This window comes from Leptodactylus fuscus, chromosome 8 (assembly GCF_031893055.1).
Source record: "Leptodactylus fuscus isolate aLepFus1 chromosome 8, aLepFus1.hap2, whole genome shotgun sequence".
Taxonomy (NCBI): Eukaryota; Metazoa; Chordata; class Amphibia; order Anura; family Leptodactylidae; genus Leptodactylus; species Leptodactylus fuscus.
In genome coordinates, this window is record NC_134272.1 from 87,479,634 (window position 1) to 87,496,145 (window position 16,512).

General features: G+C 41.8%; 1 protein-coding gene across 1 annotated transcript in view; it reads right to left on the reverse strand.

The window, feature by feature from the left end:
* LOC142216649 (unconventional myosin-X-like) overlaps nucleotides 1–16,512 on the reverse strand; it is a 79,569-nt gene that overhangs the window by 57,822 nt on the left and 5,235 nt on the right. Inside the window, exon 2 of the mRNA XM_075284638.1 lies at nucleotides 1,493–1,591. Within this exon, the coding sequence (XP_075140739.1) occupies nucleotides 1,493–1,591 (99 nt within the window). The remainder of the gene's footprint in view (nucleotides 1–1,492; nucleotides 1,592–16,512) is intronic.

Here is a 16,512-nt window from a genome sequence, read left to right on the forward strand (position 1 = left end):
AAACAAGACACTGGGGCTGGAGGACCGGACCGGGGTGGAAGACTCTGGCGCAGTGGAGACAGGCAAGTATGGGGATTTATTTTTTTAATTCACCTTCCCCAGTCTCGTATCAAAAAAAATGGCTATCCTGGACAACCCCTTAAAATAAAACCCTTATATACCCCACCCAGCTTTCCCAGCCTCCTGAAAGTCAGAGATGTCAGCAGAGGCGTTTATTTCAGGCTAGTCAGAAATTACCTTTAACAGCAGCACAGAGCATTTAAGGCCACTGTACACATTTAGACTATGAGGGTTTTTTTGGACCCGTTCCTGAGCACTTCTGCCAAGTCCCCGATGCGGCGTCTATAAATATAGTTCTATAGATTTTCTGCTGATTTTGCCGCTTTAGTTCAGGATTCCTCATCCTCGCCATGACAAAGGCATCGTCTATGGCTCATTGCGTCCAGCGATAACCACATCCTGCCCTTTAATAACTATCCCAGGACCCAGTAAAGGGCATTCACACCCACGGGACCCACACAGGGACGCACGCACCCCGAGTCTGGACGCCAGACTGGAAGTCCCCGATTTTACATCTTATTTGTATGAATAATAACCTCTTCACACGAGGGGGGCGACTCAGGAACGTAAAGCATCTTGTACAATAACAGGATCCACATCTGTGAACAGCTGGCCCTCTGGGTTATGGCGGCCGTCCCTAGTGCAGAATCGATGACTGAATGCACTAAGTGGCTGAGGGACCTGAGGCAGAGCAGCGGGAGATCACATCCTGGATCAATGGGATACGCAGAGTTAAAAATCACATTAGCAAAGGACATATTTGCATTCTTTTTTTGATGGTGGGGGAGGGGAGACAATGGCTGCTCTGCTCTCATCTGTCAGGACTACTTAGCAGGGGGATATGACAGTAGTTACCGCCATGTGAAGAGTTGTGAGGGCATGTGGGATTTCATATATAAAAGTACCCCAACTTTCTAATGTATTTCAAATTCTCATAATTTTTTAAAGGGGTTATGCAATAAAGCTTTTTAATTGTGTATTCACAAAGGACCAGTGGTGGTCTGACCGCGGAGACCACCAACAATCCATAGAACAGGGGCATGGCAAACATAGTGGCTGCGCTATTCATTTCTATGGGAGTACTGGCTATCAACTATTCCCATTGAGGTGAATGGAGCAGTGAAGGGGGCCCGATCTGCGACCAAACAGATAGATTTTACCTGCAGTGATACATTGTAACAACATATCACAAAAGGAGAGAGATTCGGACTTGTCTTGAATGTATAAAATTGTAGAAGCAAAAGGTCAAGAAAAGAAGTGGATTTCTGATATCTACAGACCCTAAAAAACTAGTAGCTGGACTGTAGACACATTACACCCATGTCCTGATGTAGCAGAGCCAAAGAAAAGCTGACAGAGACAAAGCAGTAAGGACGTAACACATGGGATACACCAGGTCTTCTGCGCCTTTCATTCACTTCTCAGGTCTTACCTGTCCATAGTCGCTTGTGAACAGAACATCTCCATCACTACAAGAGGTGACCGTGGCCGGGACCAAAGTGCCATTTATGACAAGCCAAACATGTCCCCCCTACAACATAAGAGAGAAAAATGTGAAAATACAGTTAATCACATTTGACATTAATATCATACAAGAAATATTCCCTACTACTTTAATTCCATCAAAAATATAATACTGCTCCTATGTACAAGAATATAACTACTATAATACTACTCCAATGTACAAGAATATAACTACTATAATACTACTCCTATGTACAAGAATATAACTACTATAATACTACTAATATGTACAAGAATATAACTACTATAATACTGCTCCTATGTACAAGAATATAACTACTATAATACTACTCCTATGTACAAGAATATAACTACTATAATACTACTCCTATGTACAAGAATATAACTACTATAATACTACTAATATGTACAAGAATATAACTACTATAATACTGCTCCTATGTACAAGAATATAACTACTATAATACTACTCCTATGTACAAGAATATAACTACTATAATACTACTCCTATGTACAAGAATATAACTACTATAATACTACTAATATGTACAAGAATATAACTACTATAATACTACTCCTATGTACAAGAATATAACTACTATAATACTACTCCTATGTACAAGAATATAACTACTATAATACTACTAATATGTACAAGAATATAACTACTATAATACTGCTCCTATGTACAAGAATATAACTACTATAATACTACTAATATGTACAAGAATATAACTACTATAATACTACTCCTATGTACAAGAATATAACTACTATAATACTACTCCTATGTACAAGAATATAACTACTATAATACTACTCCTATGTACAAGAATATAACTACTATAATACTGCTCCTATGTACAAGAATATATCTACTATAATACTACTCCTATGTACAAGAATATAACTACTATATACTGCTCTTATGTACAAGAATATAACTACTATAATACTACTCCTATGTACAAGAATATAACTACTATAATACTACTAATATGTACAAGAATATAACTACTATAATACTGCTCCTAACTACAAGAATATAACTACTATAATACTGCTCCTATGTACAAGAATATAACTACTATAATACTGCTCCTAACTACAAGAATATAACTACTATAATACTGCTCCTATATACAAGAATATAACTACTATAATACTACTCCTATGTACAAGAATATAACTACTATAATACTGCTCCTATGTACAAGAATATAACTACTATAATACTACTCCTATGTACAAGAATATAACTACTATAATACTACCTCCTATGTACAAGAATATAACTACTATAATACTGCTCCTATGTACAAGAATATAACTACTATAATACTGCTCCTATGTACAAGAATATAACTACTATAATACTACTCCTATGTACAAGAATATAACTACTATAATACTACTCCTATGTACAAGAATATAACTACTATAATACTACCTCCTATGTACAAGAATATAACTACTATAATACTGCTCCTATGTACAAGAATATAACTACTATAATACTGCTCCTATGTACAAGAATATAACTACTATAATACTACTCCTATGTACAAGAATATAACTACTATAATACTACCTCCTATGTACAAGAATATAACTACTATAATACTGCTCCTATATACAAGAATATAACTACTATAATACTACCTCCTATGTACAAGAATATAACTACTATAATACTACTCCTATGTATAAGAATATAACTACTATAATACTACTCCTATGTATAAGAATATAACTACTATAATACTACTCCTATGTACAGGAATATAACTACTATAATACTACTCCTATGTACAGGAATATAACTACTATAATACTACTCCTATGTACAGGAATATAACTACTATAATACTACTCCTATGTACAAGAATATAACTGCTATAATACTACTCCTATGTATAAGAATATAACTACTATAATACTACTCCTATGTATAAGAATATAACTACTATAATACTACTCCTATGTACAGGAATATAACTACTATAATACTACTCCTATGTACAGGAATATAACTACTATAATACTACTCCTATGTACAGGAATATAACTACTATAATACTACTCCTATGTATAAGAATATAACTACTATAATACTACTCCTATGTATAAGAATATAACTACTATAATACTACTCCTATGTACAGGAATATAACTACTATAATACTACTCCTATGTACAGGAATATAACTACTATAATACTACTCCTATGTACAGGAATATAACTACTATAATACTACTCCTATGTACAAGAATATAACTACTATAATACTGCTCCTATGTACAAGAATATAACTACTATAATACTGCTCCTATGTACAAGAATATAACTACTATAATACTACTCCTATGTATAAGAATATAACTACTATAATACTACTCCTATGTACAGGAATATAACTACTATAATACTACTCCTATGTACAGGAATATAACTACTATAATACTACTCCTATGTACAGGAATATAACTACTATAATACTACTCCTATGTACAAGAATATAACTGCTATAATACTGCTCCTATGTACAAGAATATAACTACTATAATACTGCTCCTATGTACAAGAATATAACTACTATAATACTACTCCTATGTACAAGAATATAACTACTATAATACTACTCCTATGTACAAGAATATAACTACTATAATACTGGTCCAGTGCAGAAAAGTGATGGTCAGGGGTTGGGCCCTCGGACTGTTCTGGGGCTCTGACCCTTTGGGCTTCACCTCTGTAACTTATTACCCAATTCACATTACACCGCAGGTAACCACACTGTAGAGTTAGACGCTCTGATACAATGATCCGTCCAATGACATTATGTCATCCCTACAACAAGACAGACAAGGGAGGAAATAGAAGCTGATCTGTGAGGCGCACGTCTGCCCGAATAGATGTGTCGCTGCGGAGTGCCATCTCTGCAGTCAGGACAATGGTCTGGAGGACACCATGAGTAGGACTGTCACCTCTGGGGACTGACTGAGGAGATGACTGACAACCAGTCACTGACCCATAGAGCAGTACAGGATGGAGTGAACGTTCTTCTCTCTCGGATCCTGAGCGTGCTGAGATTTTACAACAAACTGCAGACGCTGCACTTAAATAATTTAGCAGTCCATATGTTATTTACTACACGTTTAACCCATCGTGTCAGCAGACTATAGCGGCTCAAGAGCAGAACTAAAATTGAGGCCGCTTTCAGCTACTGCCTGACACCAGCCACATCCAGGAGGTCCAGGTGACCCATCACATTTTCAACATGAACATATCGTTCTTTCAGACACCTGACATTGGGCCCTTTTCTCCAGGGGCCCCCAGTAGTAAGCACATAGGCTACCCATGATGATAAAGTGGTGCAAAGGTGGAGCAAAGCCCTTTCTGCGCCTTGTTCGCCGACATATCAACTTTAACTCTTACCAGTTAGAATGGAAATCGACGCCAGTTCCTATCCAGACTAGGCCTTTATTCATACTGGCGTACAATAGGACAGTCTTAATAGATTTTAAGATTTCATACATTTCTCACGGCTGAGGGTTTGCTACAATTTTATCAGGTTCTGACAATCTTCTGTAAACACATTGACACAAACTCACATGAAAGAATTCCAGCTAAATAGATTAAATACCCAGTGATCAGCGGTCGCGCCAATATACGACATGACAGGCAAGTAAACTGACTACGCCGAGGTCACCCGACCCATGACAGCAAATTACATAGTCGCCACCAGGGCCGCACGTCGCTCTGATCTTACTATTCAAGCGAATGGGTATTCAGTCATAAGCAACTGTGCTGTTACCTGCTGCCACCACTACAGCGCCGTGCACAGTATAGATGAGGAACTGCAGCTCTGTTCTCATTCATTTGACTAGGAGCGGAGCCGTATATACTGTATACAGCTTACAGATCAACGGATTTGTGCAGGGCCCAAGTGTCAGACCCTCACTGATCAGATACTGATTATCTATCCTGCAGCTAGGTGATCAGAGTCCAATAGTCATAGGGTCTTGGTCAACCCCTTTAATGACTAGTCAACATTAAGGGGGCCTCTACTAACCCTGGGAATAAAAGGATCGGTGTCGCATTGCACCCTTGTCTCAGGCTAGGTTCACGGGTCTCAGGTATTAAGGGGGACTCAAATTGCTAAAAGATCAGTGAGACTATAATGGGGGTCCGTCAGATATTTGCTGTTTTTATTCTGAAATCAGCAGAGAGAAAAGTCCTCCAATTTTCAGCAGTGGATTCATGGTTTATTGAAATATATTGAGATAATTACAAATATTAAATAAAAAGTAACAAAATCATCATAAACAACATATTAAGTTTCGATTATAATCAATAATACAAATAATATAAAAATATTTTACATAGAATCTAAAATAGTAATAAATGTATCAAATATTTATCATAGAAAATACAAATAAACCAGATGTTACTAAACATAACTATCTATCTATCTCCATACACACACACAACCACTGAATCTTCCTTGTTTTCTACCCGCCTTCTTCCTGACCCCCTCAGCAGATACAAGACTTATTGCCCTCCGCACACAGGGTGCATTTATCCCTCTCTTAATAATCCACCATGAAGACAAAGAATACAGAATCCTAATATCTGGCAGATCTGTGCGCTGCATTTACAACCCATCCCCCTCCCCATTAGTTGAGATCTTGCATCCCCCCCTAGGTGAACAGAGAAGGGGGGGGGGGGGGTAGAATCAGTGCAATCTTCCAGCCCCTGTGATGTTACATTCCTGTGCGCCCACCACCCCTCACATCTCTGACAGATGCTGCACTTATTACACTTCTTATTAATAGAGTGTCAGATCTGCAGGAAGAAGCCGAGCCCCGAGGAGGAAGAGTCTAATCAGGCAGAAATGGTGCAGCCGGCAGCGGTGGGACCCCCAGTAAATAGCCCCGTCTTGTACGCAGCAGGGGGGAGCGGGCAACCACTGAGATGCTGCAGGCAGGTAGATAGGCCTGGAGGGAACTAGTGAGCGGCATATTGTGGCAAGGAGAATACACGCTTATACTGACAGCCCCCTATAAACTCCATGTAACCTTGCTTTGTTGGTTCTGGGGCTTGGGATACAGCTACATGTGACCTGAATCTTTCCAACTTCATTTGGTGACAACTACAGGATATGCCCAAAATAATCCGTGATCCTCTGACACTTCCCACCAGGTACAGACAACGCCAAATCATCTGTTTCTGTAACATCCTAATAAATAGTCAGGTCAGCCATTTTTCTTTCTTCCTTGTCCTAATTCATATTAAATGGGTTATCAATATTAGATCTGTGAGGTTCCAACAATCCAGACCCCCCGCAGATCAGCTGCTCCAGGTTAATGGATCACGGTAATGCCATAAAAGCCTAAAGATAGGCCATCAATGTTACAAAGTGGAAATAAGGGTTGTCTGAGACTAGATATTAGGTCCTATCTTTAGGATAGCTCATCACTATTATATTGGCGTGGGGGTTAACATTTAAAATGCATAAACCGTGCAGATTCGGCAAATGATTGGTGGAGATGGATGGAGATGGAGTAACAGATGGAGCAGATAGAACGAAGGAAACACATCCTTGTGTAGGAGCTGTATACAGTTCCCTTAATGATTGAGACTTTCTAAGTCTTCGTTGTAGGATTGTCACATGACCTCCACTGATCAATAGGACAAGGTAATTGTAAAAGGATATCCTACACTGGATACAATTGCAGCAAAGTCTCAGCTGTGAGCAGCATTAGGGCCGGATCGGTTTCTGCTTCTGGATGCAAAAAACCGACAGCAGAGATTTGGAAATGGTGAAGAATTGGTACCCAAAGTAGATGAGAAAGTTGTAGAAGTTTTCAGTTCTAGTGCGGTTATCATCAGGCGATACTACGTAATGGGAAAAAAATAAATATATAAAAATCCCCCAGTGAGCGACCGCGGACCCACCTATACCATAAATGGTAGACAGATAACAGATAACGGCCATACGCCCTCCAGCATTCATTGAACATGTTTTTGCAGCTAGAACAATAGCGTCTGCAGCAGCTCTTAGGGGATAAGGTTAATTTAATTGTCTCTTTCGTGCGTTCAGTAAGCGAGCCGCAGTCACCGCCTGATTACTATATCCTGTGAGATTCTAGGAAGCCGAGACTACAGGCCCCAACATCACATGTAGTAGTGCTATACACGTAACGTAGTCACGTAGCCATTGGGCCCCTACCAAGACTTGTAATGGGGCCCCACTCTGCCATGACCATGATGACCGCCATTAGCATCACGTTTAGGACTTGAAAAGTGAACGAATACACAGTGATGTCACAGTACAGGGATAATACACACAGTGATGTCACAGTACAGAGATAATACACACAGTGATGTCACAGTACAGAGATAATACACACAGTGATGTCACAGTACAGGGATAATACACACAGTGATGTCACAGTACAGGGATAATACACACAGTGATGTCACAGTACAGGGATAATACACAGCGATGTCACAGTACAGGGATAATACACACAGTGATGTCACAGTACAGGGATAATACTCACAGTGATGTCACAGTACAGGGATAATACTCACAGTGATGTCACAGTACAGGGATAATACTCACAGTGATGTCACAGTACAGGATAATACACACAGTGATGTCACAGTACAGGATAATACACACAGTGATGTCACAGTACAGGATAATACACACAGTGATGTCACAGTACAGGATAATACACACAGTGATGTCACAGTACAGAGATAATACACACAGTGATGTCACAGTACAGAGATAATACACACAGTGATGTCACAGTACAGGGATCGTATACACACAGTGATGTCACAGTACAGGGATCGTATACACACAGTGATGTCACAGTACAGGGATCGTATACACACAGTGATGTCACAGTACAGGGATAATACACACAGTGATGTCACAGTACAGGGATAATACACAGTGATGTCACAGTACAGGGATAATACACACAGTGATGTCACAGTACAGAGATAATACACACAATGATGTCACAGTACAGAGATAATACACACAGTGATGTCACAGTACAGAGATAATACACACAGTGATGTCACAGTACAGGATAATACACACAGTGATGTCACAGTACAGGATAATACACACAGTGATGTCACAGTACAGGATAATACACACAGTGATGTCACAGTACAGGATAATACACACAGTGATGTCACAGTACAGGGATAATACACACAGTGATGTCACAGTACAGAGATAATACACACAGTGATGTCACAGTACAGGATAATACACACAGTGATGTCACAGTACAGGATAATACACACAGTGATGTCACAGTACAGGATAATACACACAGTGATGTCACAGTACAGGATAATACACACAGTGATGTCACAGTACAGGATAATACACATAGTATTGACCATGAGGACACATTTCTCCGGACTCACGGTCAGTCATCCCATTGTCTATCACATACAGTCTCTTCCTGGCCTGAAATAGCCGACAACAGGAAACACTAAACTACACAGTAATACAAGATAGATTTAGCATCCCTTTAAATGGAGCAATATGGCCGCCTCCTTGTTAACCCAACACTATATAAATTATTATACAAGAAATTCTTCCTTTTAGAAACTTTCCCTTCCTGTAAAGATGACTGAAGGCTGTGCAGACAATGGGCGACATTCAGCTGGTGACCCGTATACCCGGGCGGCGAGGGCATCACACTGCTTTATTGTGTACATGACGCAGACAATGAATCATTTTATGGACTCGGTGATGACTTTGGTTCCGTCTCTCTGACAAATAATTTCTTCCTTGAGTGAACCGTGAGAATCGTTTTAGTCACGGTGGAGAAAGCTTCATCATGCGAGATCTCTTGAAGCGGCCGCGCTCACCAGCCCTCAAGTCACATGACCAAATATCAGCCACAAAGAAAGCGGTGAAAGCTGCATGGAGACTTCACGAAATTCAGGGAACTCACTTCTGAAGTGTAGTATAGTATGACGTTCTGCAACTTCCCAATATAAATCTCAATTCCTCACCATTTTCATTATTTATCTCCTGTCCTGGTGGTTTGTTACACTGTGTCAGTGCAGGCACAATGTGGACGTGCCAATGTTATGGCGCAAAAGTGGCACAAAGTCGTTTCCACCAAGAACGGGGATGCACCTTATTGGCAAGGGAAATCAAAGCTGACAAGTGGACGTGACCTTCACCTATGTGGGTGCTATATGGGTTTTCAGTGCGAGCAGAGAGGGGGTGCTTGGAGCCACTTGTAAGCCAAGAGGGAGCTCCAGGTTGAGGTTAGAAGATACGGCATAGATGCTGTTTGCAAGCTGAGAAGTTGGTCTAATGGTGCAATTTGTGAGCTAAGAGGGTGCAATTTTTGATGTTGTGTCTTAACTAAGAGGGTGCTGTGCTGGGGCTGTTCATGCGTGGAGGGGAGGCTCAGTTATTGTTATATATGGGCTAAGGGGGGTGCTGTCCGTGCAGCTTATAAACTGATTGTGCACCCCATGGGTGTTGCAGAGCTGAGAGGGCGTCCATTGGTGCTAGGAGTTAAGATGGCACTCCATTAGCACAGTTTTATAGTGAATGGTCTGTTCCAATTGGTGCCATGAGCTAAAATTTGTGTTCCATTGTCTATTAACTAGTAGGGTGCTCCATTGGTGCCATTGGCTAAGGTGGTGCTCCATTGGCACAATTACCTAAGGGGGTGCTCCATTGGTGCCATGAGCTATAATGGTGCTCCACTGGCACTGTCCACTTACTAAGAGGGTGCTCCATTGGTGCAAGGAGTTAAGATGGCACTCCATTAGCACAGTCTTATAGTGAATGGTGTGTTCTCATTGGTGCCATGAGATAAAATTTGTGTTCCATTGTCTATTAACTAGTAGGGCGCTGCATTGGTGCCATTGGCACAATTACCTAAGAGGGTGCTCCATTGGTGCTATGAGCTATAATGGTGCTCCATTGGTGCCAACAGCGCTCGTTCTGCACCGGCCTGTTGCCACTGAGGACATGCAGGAGGAACGACCACTAAAGCAACAATTCCTCCGGCATGTACTTTCATTGTCCTGCTGTTATCAGCCGATTACCCAAGGAACCATCAAATGCTCCATCAGGCGATTGTTGGCATTATTAGACAGGCCGGTTGTCAGGAATGAGCACAAAAATTGGTTGCTAAAGCGTCCTGTCTAATCGGCCCTTAAGAGGGCGCTCCGTGTAAATGGTGTCCATGCCAATCCTGTTCACTTTTACAAGCCTCCAAATCCCAAACAGTCCTACCCGGTGTCGTGTAAATTGGGAAAGACTAAATAATTAAAAACACAAATAAAAATGTAATTCGATTCATTGCACAAGAACTACTCAGAATTTTACTTCATCTAAATTTTTGGCAATTATGAAAGAATCTTGTTCTCATTGGATTGCGCGCCCGTGGCAGCCAGCCGGATGTATACATTCCAGACGGCCACATATAGAAGTGTTTGGACATACCAGATCTCATTGCCTATTGCAACATAAAAGAATTCAGGATGTCAACAATTCTGCCTTTACACATGAACTGCTTCCTTTACAGAGGGAAGGCCTGATGGATAATGTACATTTATCTCCCCTGTGTCCTGACCCCACTCATGTCTTCATAAGTAATAGCCCCCCCTCCCTTTACATTTCCTTCCACTGACTCAGCAATGGCCCCCTCCTGCTGTTCCTATGTCTGCATTCCTGTCAAACTTTGGTCAGTGCTCAAGGGGTTAAAGCGAGCATCACGGGTTAAGCGCCTGAGCAGCAGACATGGCCTTCCTAACATTCAGGATGGGTGTTTTAAGGAAACCGGGGCGAGCGGTTGCAGCATTGCCAGATATGGGTAAGATGGCATGCATTATATATGGAGGGGTGTGGCGGCTAAAGCTGTAAGGTGCAATCCTTCAGTTCTCCTCCTGGGTCAAATTTCTCAGTTATCCGTTTCTAGGAAAGTTGGGTGATGAATAATGTGCCTTCTATTACAGAAAAATTCTTCCAAGAAGATATAGATTACTGGAGAGTTCTTGGAAAGCTGGGAAGGATTATAGTTCCTTCACCTAACTTTCTCAAACCGGAATGAAAACACAGGCTTATATCCAATTCAGCTTTCTCAGACTCCTGAAAGATTTCCCCCTTCTTGCCAGCTATGTGATTGATCTGCCAAGTAATAAACCAGACAAGGATCTATCACTGACAGGGTTCAGGAAAGCTGGGTGATGATGAATATGACCGCCATTACAGCTCCCATCCAAATTTCCCAAGAGTATGAAAGAAATCACTGCAGTGGTCTTGGAAAGCTGCAAATTATTAGGATTATAGCTCCCCCAGTAGTCGTCACCTAACTTTCCCAAAATTCTGAATGGTAATGCAAGCTATAAAGGGTCATCTTCCATCCAATTCAGCTTTCCCAGACCCCTGCATGGCAAAAGCCTACCTTACTTAGTGTTAAATCCCTGACTACCATCCTTTAGGACCAGGCAAATTCAGGATTCAGGAATCTGGGAAAGCAGGATATAATCTATAACGTTCAATAGGTCACTCATAACAGGGGCTGTAACTCAACTTTCCAAGGCTCCTGAATGATTCACAACTACGTGGTAATGGACTAGTCAGGGATGTATCAATATAAAGGGTTTGGGAAAGCTGTGTGGGAACTAGTGACAAATGTAATCTATATGAACACTTAAGACTCTTCACCCAACTTTTCCAGACTCCTGAATGACTAATAGGTCTAGCGATGTAAAGAAATGGGATTCACGGCCAAGGATGCAACACTAGAAGGACTTGTCCTCCAGTACTGGACCCGGGAAAGCTGAGTAGCCTCATGTAATACATGTGGTTCGCTTTCAATCACGTTTCTAAGCCTCCTGAACAGCTAATCTGTCTACTAAAAAACAGGAATGAAAGCTAGACAGACTTGGCATGCAGGGGTTTTGGAAAGCTGTGTGGGATCAATAATGATGACCATTATAGTCACCAGAAGATGTAGGATAGAATTATAGGGCCAAGGCTGTTTTAACACAAGACTACAACCACCATCATACATAACGGATGCCAATGGTGTCCATGTCAAATAAAAGCCATATAGACACTACGTACTTTTCTATAGAGTTAAATAAAACCTCCAAAAAACTGAATTCTTTATAGATACAGCAATGGCGGCCAAAAGAACACTCTTGGCATATATCAATGAGGGCCTACGGGTCTGTATCAGAGGCGTAATATGAAACAAAATCTGTAGCAGACCCCTCACCAATAATATACAGTACTTGGCTCCTTACATTAGGAAAAGACACCTTATGGGCCCCCTAAGGCTCCTAGGCCTCGGTGTGACAGTCATGTACGCAACAGGCGCTTTCTTGGCACACGCAATACATGTGCAGGGGTTACGCAGTGTGAATATATCCTAAGGCTACATTCACACCGTTGCTGTAGAAACAACCTTAGATTTGTGTGCAATTCCGTCGATTTCTGCTGCAGATTTTTTGGCGGCCTGCAGCCGAGATTGGTTTACTTTTTGCCAATTTGCCGCTATTGTAAAGACGGTTTTTGGAGAATATTTGGAAACTTGAAAACCGCTTTAAAAAAAATAAATAAAATTCTAAAAATATCTATCTAGGTGATCTGTACTGCGGGGTCAGCGGTGGGATATCACAGCCTGTCAGCGGAGGAAGAGGACGGCAGAACCGTATATAAGACGGCTGCTTCCATCATACCAAAACAGAATGAATAAAATATGAGGAGGATGGCAGGAATCTGCTAATGGAAGAGAAAGCCTGGGGGAGGGGAGCAGAGATTGGAAAATGGGGGGGGAATATTCCCAGGAAGGTTTGATACCACTATATGGGAAGGAAGACAGTATCACATCATTAACTCTTATAGCCCCGGGCAATACATCATAAGGGTTAATACACAAGCGCCGTGTCTGTCTCTCGCCATTAATGTGGCTTGCAGAAATCCACGTGCTCGCTGCCAAAACAACCCCATTCAGAGGATTGAAGGAGAATCAAATTTCTGCAACAAAACTGCCATGTGCAGACATATCCTAATAACACTCAACATCAGGAACTCACCCAGTTATCAGGAGCAGCAACGCTAATTCCGCCATTTCATAGGCCATGTGACGTCACATTCATCAGTCACGTGTCCGTATCACATCTTCGTCCCATTCAAGTGGATGGTCTGAGCTGCAATACCATGCACAACCACTGCACGTGTAGGGCGCTGTGCTTGGTAACTATTGCCCCCTGGCAATCTTTAAGTGATGAACTACTTGTCAATTATTTAGCCCTTTAACACCTTTCTTACTGACTCCCTCGTCGAGTCCAAGGCTCATGTGACTAGATGACAATGGTCTATTGTAAATTGCGTGAACCCAAGCGACGGTGACCATTGTGAGTGATTTCCATTTGCTCCTATGGAATTTGACAATGTCAGATGACATTAAAGTTTGTTCATGTGTGACGCTGGGAAACGCAGCAACAACAGCAGCGGGTTTACTATTTAGCGTCGCTTAGTTTCTCAAGTTTCTGGAATTGTAAGTCAAAGAAAGAAAATCCTCGGTAACCACTTGGATTCCTCCATCTTATAGGCAATGCATGGACAGCTCAATCAACTCTACGGTGTGAGGACCCCACTAAAAAGCTCCTTATATCTCAGCTTCCTGGAGCCATGTGATGGTGATATGGGGAACGAGTGAGGTATTGGGGTTAGCCGCTTGCATCCTTGAATTTTCAGACTTTATGCGGAGTTGTACTTTAAGCACTTATAAGGTCTATAGAGCAGATTTGCTTCTGTACTTAGAAAATGTCACAATACAAGAAGTAGATGACTATCTCCTGTCACAGCGGCCGGCCCCTCTCCGCACAGCTGGCCATCTCACATCCTACTTTTGTACATCCAACAATGGCCGAGACGTCTGGACCTATTATTACAGGATTTATTTATATGTCAAGCCAAAGCATTTTCCCACACAGACTGGGCTCAGGGATGTCCCCGGCCACAGAGGACAATATGGTGTCACACAGTCACACGACTGGACTCTAATGTGATATAGGTGACCAGACTGTGTGGCCCCCAAAATACCCAGAATCAACTGTGGCCTTTATTCTGGCTTCCATTCCCATGACATGGAGTTGTTACTTAAGCAATTGCCCAATATTCTGAAAAATAACATTACGGGAGAAAATGAACTGGGTGGCATAAAGTCCAATGAGGACAGGGAGTCGTATAAAACTATACATTCAGGGCATAATTTATGGGGGGAGCAACTTGTGTGGTGTATTACCTGCCCCTGCTGAAGGTGGCGCCATATGTGGTTTAATACATAAGGCTTGTGGCACAATGCAGAACACTGGCATAGATATGGCACATCTTTGGTTCATCTTTGGTTCGTGGTCCTTTGATGATCCAAAGATGTGTCACTTTGCACTTTTTGTGCCCTGCTTGACATTTTTTAGGAACGTGGGTGGAGTGGGGCAGGGAGGTGATGCCTCAAGTGATGCCAGTGGTAAGAGCAATGCCAGACATTATACTAGTCGGGGACTGGCGTACGATTTCAGCTCTGGCGCAAGGGACCTCCTGTGGTGCCCCAGAATTATTAAGAGGCCCGTGGCCTTCTGGTGCATCTTACGCCAGCGATGCATTAAGGATGTATTAAGCCCCTAGTGTAGAAAATAAGAGTCTTGCTAAATTTCCCCAATCTTGAAGCAACTTGCTAAAGGTTATTTGGTTACTTTACAATACATTGTTATTTGAGCTCAGTATGGTGCCATTTACATTGCATTATATTTGCAGTGTATGGAGATGCGGCGCTATATAGCGCCGTTATTTTGGCACGTGTATGAAAGATTAGGCTAAGGTACATGCTATATAAGCATTGAACTGAATTGCACTAGTCGAGCTCAATACGGTATAGTTACTGTACACTATATGGAGGGTCGTAAGGGCTCATAAAATACTGCACCAAGCCTGAGCTCATACAGATTCAGCCTGGTATACATTTATATACATACAGTACAAATCTAGACTGAATGACATCAGCAAACCAATGACACGTATCCCCTAAATCTTAGCCTTATCCCTACCCATCAGCCATAATTGGAGACTCTGCTGGAGACGAGTCATGACAAGGTTTTTCTTCCTTGGAAGTGGTCCCTATGACTCAGGCGGTGGCAGCTGGTCACCCCAGGAATGCGGCTACACATTTGCTTACAGACCTGGTTGATATAATTGGCAGCAAATCAGCAACCAACATTACCTAATGACAACCAGAAATATCAGCCGGGCCTGAAATAGCAGAAGGAATGGCCGCCTGTAATAATACATGCAATCCACACCGCTCGCTGTAATCCCCGCTCTGCCCCGGGGGATGGAATTTGTTACTGTTCAGACCAGATCTTTGTCATTATTACTTGCTAAATCAGGGACTATAAACTTCTAATGAGCAGCTACTGTATTAACCCTGCGAGGGCCTGGCACCATGGCGTGCAGAACTAACGCACCCGGGGTTCACTTCAAAATGTGGGTTCTGGCCGGGCTCCATTCCCACTCAGAGAAGCTTCTGGCCTATGATACAGAATTTATGATATCCCCTTCCCCCATCTATATAACTAGGAGCCCATTAGATCCACTGGGCATCAGTTTTCAGGTGCAACCCTCTTTGTTTCCCTTAAGTTACATCTGAATGGGCAATTTCCTGATACAAGGGTATTTGACAGGATCAGGCATGGCACACCCCCAAAGGGACAGGGCTACAAAAATTGGGCATGGTCAAGGGAAACTTTTGCAACGTGCACTGTACCTGCTGCAAGTAAGCCTCAAAAAGTTGGCAAGTCTGATCTAAAATAAAAGTGGGTAAATATTTGGGCTTAACATGCCTGATCCTTTTGTTCTCAGGGGCAATACGCCCCCTCCCGTTGTG